The sequence below is a fragment of the Sinocyclocheilus rhinocerous genome, unplaced genomic scaffold (genome assembly GCF_001515625.1).
Source record: "Sinocyclocheilus rhinocerous isolate Xijiao unplaced genomic scaffold, SAMN03320098_v1.1 scaffold1049, whole genome shotgun sequence".
Classification (NCBI taxonomy): domain Eukaryota; kingdom Metazoa; phylum Chordata; class Actinopteri; order Cypriniformes; family Cyprinidae; genus Sinocyclocheilus; species Sinocyclocheilus rhinocerous.
In genome coordinates, this window is record NW_015652136.1 from 1,060,042 (window position 1) to 1,066,124 (window position 6,083).

Consider the following 6,083-nt stretch of genomic DNA (forward strand, 5'->3'; position numbering starts at 1 on the left):
CATCAGGTCACAAAAGGAAGCATTTGACTGGTGTGGAGTAAAAAGGTTATAATGTTCTCTTTTGTTGGACAACAGGTTTAGAAATGTGAATACAAGGGAAGTTTAGCTTTAGGCATTTTAATTTAAGCATGTTTAGCTTAGTTAACGGAAGGCTACCTGCTGCCATCAGAGCAAGTGTAATTACTGCATTCATGCGCTCCTCGATGCTCTCATTTCCCGAGCTGTGCTTTTAAGTCGGAATGTGAAAACAACATGGACACTCTCGTTACTACAAAGATTTGTTGGATCTGTATTATTAGAGCTTTCCGACTTGAGTTCACGTGCATTTTCTCAGTCGGGAAATTATTTTTCTCATGCGGTGCCGGTGATGATCCTTCTTACGTCCGTTTCAGAGAACCAGAGGACAAATATTTCAATATTTCATATTGGTACCGGGTTTCGGTACCCAACCCTAACTCTGGCCCAGGGCATTCTGGGAGAGCGAACGCTTCCTCACCTTACACTGCAGGTGAATCCTGTTCGCTTCCTTCCACATCTCCGTCTGCAGAGACTGTCCCGGATACACGGGCTTCACAAAACGCACCTGAGACACAGACTAGGGTTATTAACAGGGCTGGTAATTAATTAATTACATGATGTGCAGGTTAATTACAGGGATTAAAGTGTTACGTCGCTACGACGGATTTCCGTCAGTTCATAAAGACAGTCACTTGCTTCATTCCTCAATGATTCAGCTGTTCGAACGAATCAATTGAATGAATGATTCAGTGATAAAATCAGTGACTTGCCGCCACCTGCTGGTGGATTTAGATTCATTTTTAGCTTATTTCAGTTATTTGAATCATATTTCTGTATTCAAAATTTAATATTTAAAACATTAATCTCCACATGAATTTCTGAATTTAATTGCACTCATGCCACCTCAAGTGGCTTCTAGGTACATTTTCAGACGTTTAATGAGGCTCAGAGGTAGCATGAGTGCAAATAAATTCATGTAATATGATTCAAATAACTGAAATTATACGCTAAAAATTAATCTAAATCTGCCAGCAGGTGGCGGCAAGTCACTGATTTTATCACTGAATCATTCATTCAATTGATTCGTTCGAACAGCTGAATCATTGAGGAATGAAGCAAGTGACTGTCTTTATGAACTGACGGAAATCCGTCGTAGAGACGGAACTTTAATAATTAATCAATTAATCACACATCAGTTTGGACTGAGAATTCACCTCCCAAAAGATCACTTAATGAGAAAAGCATTGAATAGACATTACAAAAAGTATCTTTACAAAGAAATATTTTTATTAAACTTTTGAATAATAATAAAAATTAATATTGAAATATGAATTTTTTTATTTTTTATTGAAATTATACTCTAAATATGAAACAGCGCCAGTATAGGTGTCTTAAAGAGTGAATCGTTAAATCATTCATTCAACCAGTTTGTTCAAGCGACTGATTCATTCAGAAATGATGCCTTTCATTCCTTTATGAACGAGTCACTGAATCACTGACTCACTTGATTCGTTCAGAGCCGTAGATTAATTCAGTAATGAATCACCGCTGTGTGTTCATCACAGTTCTGCTGTGGCTTTGATTGGAACTATTTTCATTTGCGAAATTGAGCAAAAGTAGATAATATTGAGTCTTAAACACAATATGAACGTCTTGTTTATTGAACTTGTTGTATAAATCAATATCACATTTGCAGTGGTGCAGATATTGGTGTAAAACAGCACTCTTGCTGGTGTGATATTGCTAAACTAAACTATATCATATAAATAGCTCATTTATTTTTTTGTGCTCCTATCTTGAATTTTAGGCTCATATAACGGCATTCTACTGGACTTCATCATGCAGTCAGTCTTAACTGCACCCAAATAAACATGTTTAATTGACAGCTCTAGTCAGTAAAGTCAAATCCCGTCACGTCTCGGTGTCGATGCTGTTTTACCTTGATGGACTTGAATCTGGACACGTCGTTTGCTGCGTACTGCTTCAGAGCGTGACGAGCGGCGAAGCCAAACGAACACAGGCCGTGCAGGATGGGAGACTCGAATCCTGTGGATCATTTCAAGATAAAGCTTCAACGATCAGAAACTGTTTAAAAGCTGAAGTGTGTTATTCTGTGTCTCCAGACTGATGTTTTCAAACGGGTTCTGTTATTGGCCGGTCAAACTGATAGCCCCGCCCCAAACTCAGTCCATTTGTTGACTCTGCATATTAATCTGGAATATTTTAAAGGTGACATATCATGAAACTCTGAGTTTTCCAGGTTGTAAGTGCTATAATCAGGTCTCCGGTGCATCTACCAACCAAGGAAACGTGAAAAAGATTAACCCAGTAACTTTATTTTGGGAAGCCTTTTTCTGCAAGCGTCTGCGAAAACGAGAGTGTCTGATTTCGCTCCCTCGGTGACGTGGCAAAGGGATCTCATTATAATATTACCATATTGTAAATGCCTGACAATTATGCCAATAAAGTTTTGACTTTATGATTGTATTTATGAGTTCATTTATAAATGAAACTACATGAATAATTCATTCCTCAACGAAGCTATAATTCTAGTCTATTAATTAGCTGAAATAAAATGAAATGTTAAATTCTACCTTTAAACTGCATTCCGGTAAAAAATCCAGTCAGCATAATCAAAGCATAATCGAGCATTTACAGTAGGCTATTATTTACAAAAGTATTCAGAACGTTAAATAAAGAGATCAAAATGAAGAGGGAAAAATATACCCATAATAAGCTAATAATAATAATATACAAATATTACGGGAAATAAGATGATCCGTTAATGGACTTTTATTCATGATTGCCCCACCATAGCACAGAAACTGCACTTGTTAAAATTACAAATGACTTGCTTCTTGCGTCAGACCAAGGCTGTATCTCATTGCTAGTTTTACTTGATCTTAGTGCTGCGTTCGACACTATAGATCATGACATACTCATAGATCGATTACAAAACTATACAGGTATTCAAGGGCAGGCTTTAAGATGGTTTAGATCCTACCTGTCCGATCGCTACCACTTTGTTTATTTAAACGGGGAGTCATCTCAGTTATCACCAGTAAAGTATGGAGTGCCACAAGGATCTGTCCTAGGCCCTCTGCTATTTTCACACAAGTTTGTTTATGCCTGTGCTACTTATGACTGCTTTTGTGCTCCAGGGTCACATATGTCTTTGTCTCTTTAGATCAATTTAATGCATCCTTGATCAATAAAAGTATTCGTTTCTTTAAGAAAACCCGAACGTTTGAACAATAGTGCAGTTTGAGGAACCGTGTGAACGCAGTGAATCTGTCGGGATCGTGTGAATCTCACCTGATCTCTAGATGTCTGATCTACAATCACAGTGTCTGGAGCTCTGTCTGGAAGAGGAGCTGTGACCTGAAACAGTAACCCATCATTAATGACTGTTTGTGACACAGTCCAGCTGAAGGTGTTAAATGGGTTTTCATTCACCACAGCCTTCTGGGACGTCCGCTTCCCTCCGAATCCTCCAGCGCCAACAACGAACACCGAGAACTGATTATAACACACCAGCTCACGCCCGCTGTACGTATAAACTGAAATACAAACACAAATATACACTACAGTTCAAAAGTAATACTGTGAAAGAAATGAATACGTTTATTCATCGAGGAGACGCATTAAATCAATCAAAAGTAGTGTCAGTGAAGATTTATGTTAGAAAATTTTTCTATTTTAAACAAATGCTGTCCTTTTGAACTTTCTATTCATCTGTGAATCCTGAAAAATTAAATGCATCACAGTTTCCACAAGAATATTGTGCAGCACAACACTGCAAAAAATGATTCACTTGCTTAGTGTTTGTGTCTTGTGTTCTAGTATAAATATCTCGCCCCTTAATCTGTAAGTTTACACCCACTGCGCCATCACACAGCGACAACGGTGTAGCAGCTCTAATGCCATGGAGAACGTTTGAGCAAAGCATGCTAACTGTTCTGTGTTTAGCTGCACAGACGAGCACAGAACACTGTTTAGAGTCCCAGCCTCAGAGGAGACAACAGAGCAGTGCATTTATTGAGTTATTTACTGTATGTTGCTGCTGCCACACAGATCTAAAATAAACGCGATTTATTTCCCAGCTGTTTACATTCACAGACATAACCCACTGTTTTTGTAACTCGTGTGTTTTTAACGTAAACTTGTGTGTGAATGAGTACTCACATGCTGTGACAGCCGCTTTCTGTGCGTGTGCTTCGGATGTGTGCGCTCAGAAAACCGTATATCAGAAGTTTAAACTCATATGGTTTAAAACGCATGATTTGAGCGCTATTCTGGAAAAGGGGGCGGGGAGCAGCAGCTCATTTGCATTTAAAGACACAGGCCCGAAAAACAGCAACAAACAAACAAACATCAAGGATGCATTATTTTGATCAAAAGTGACAGTAAAGACATTTATAATGTTGTTTTCTATTTTAAACAAATGCTGTCCTTTTGAACTTTCTATTCATCTGTGAATCCTGAAAAATGAAATGCATCACAGTTTCCACAAGAATATTGTGCAGCACAACACTGCAAAAAATGATTCACTTGCTTAGTGTTTGTGTCTTGTGTTCTAGTATAAATATCTTACATTCTTGAATCAAGATGCATTTACTGTACAAGTAAAATGACTTCAGATATTCTTGTTTTCAAAAAAAAAACAAGAAAACCATTTTTAGAAAACAACTTAATATCTTAAATCATTTTACTTGTCAATGCATCTTGATTCAAGAATGTTTAGATATGTATACTAGAACACAAGACACAAACACTAAGCAAGAGAATCATTTTTTTGCAGTGCAACGTTGATAATAAATGGCTCATAAATGTTTCTCGAGCAGCAAATCAGCATATTAGAATGATTTCTGAAGATCATGTGACACTGAAGACTGGAGTAATGATGCTGAAAATACAGCTGCGCATCACAGAAATAAATTACAGTTTAACAGATATTCACATAGAAAACGGCTGTTTTAAATTCTAATAATATTTCACTATTTTTACTGTATTTTTGATCAAATAAATGCAGCCTTGATGAGAAGAAAAAGACTTCTTTCAAAAACACTTCTTCCCAACTCCAATCTTCTGATGTCGATCATGTCACTCTCTATGTACTTAAACTAGTGTGATGGTCATCTGTAACTCACCGTCCAGCAGGATGACCATTCCTGACCCTTTATCCAGCACATCTGCCACCGTGGCCCGAGACGTCAGCGTCCCTGAGGACAGAGAACATCTTCAGTATCCACGTGAACATGAACAGAATGAGCAGATACGGTGTGTTTGCGGCGGTCACCTGAGGTGGGCAGCGCTCTGAACATCTCCAGATACTGCTCTCCGTGCAGCAGCTGCAACACACACACACTGCTCTCACACACACACTCGGATCGACATGTAAACACAGTAAACCCACAGATGGACGGACTCTTACCCTGGTGAAGTCGATGTTGAGGCCTGGGATGCTGCCGAGGCCCGTCATGGCGCTCTGGGCCGGAATCACTCCAAACGTGGGCAGACAGCTGAAGTCCTCGTGGCCTTCGTAGAGGAACTTGAGTTGGTCAGGCTCTCTGCTGGACATCCCCACTCCCAGAGCGTACAGAATACAGTTCATGTGTGTGTACGAGAAGCTCATCTCCGGCAGCGTCTGTCCCACAGCCGACGACTGACCAACACAACAACACCTTATACAGGAGAAACTCAACACTAGCTTTTCCTTAGTGTTTATGTCTTGCAAATATCTAAACATCAAGATTACTCAAGAAGCAAAATGATTTAAGAATGTGCTCACCCACAGGATCATACCAGATCAGGATGAGTTTGTTTCTTCATCAGGTTTGTAGAAATGCAGCATTGCATCAGTGTCTCACTGCAAGTGAATGGGTGCCGTCAGAATGAGAGTCCAAACAGCTGATAAAAACATCACAATAATCCACAAGTAATCCACAGCACTCCAGTCCATCAGTTAACATCTGGAGAAGACAAAAGCTGAAACTAATCCAGCATTAAGACGTTTTTAACTAAAATACATAAAGTCCATAATCCATAATAACACTTCCTCCAGT

General features: G+C 39.0%; 1 protein-coding gene across 1 annotated transcript in view; it reads right to left on the bottom strand.

Moving 5' to 3' along the window:
* Positions 1-6,083, bottom strand: part of LOC107713552 (hydroxysteroid (17-beta) dehydrogenase 4) — a 22,498-nt gene that overhangs the window by 6,902 nt on the left and 9,513 nt on the right. The window contains exons 13-17 of the mRNA XM_016519100.1: positions 5,453-5,683; positions 5,318-5,369; positions 5,169-5,240; positions 3,475-3,578; positions 3,334-3,399 (exon numbers count right to left, since the gene is read on the bottom strand). Coding sequence (XP_016374586.1) covers positions 3,334-3,399; positions 3,475-3,578; positions 5,169-5,240; positions 5,318-5,369; positions 5,453-5,683 — 525 coding nt within the window. The remainder of the gene's footprint in view (positions 1-3,333; positions 3,400-3,474; positions 3,579-5,168; positions 5,241-5,317; positions 5,370-5,452; positions 5,684-6,083) is intronic.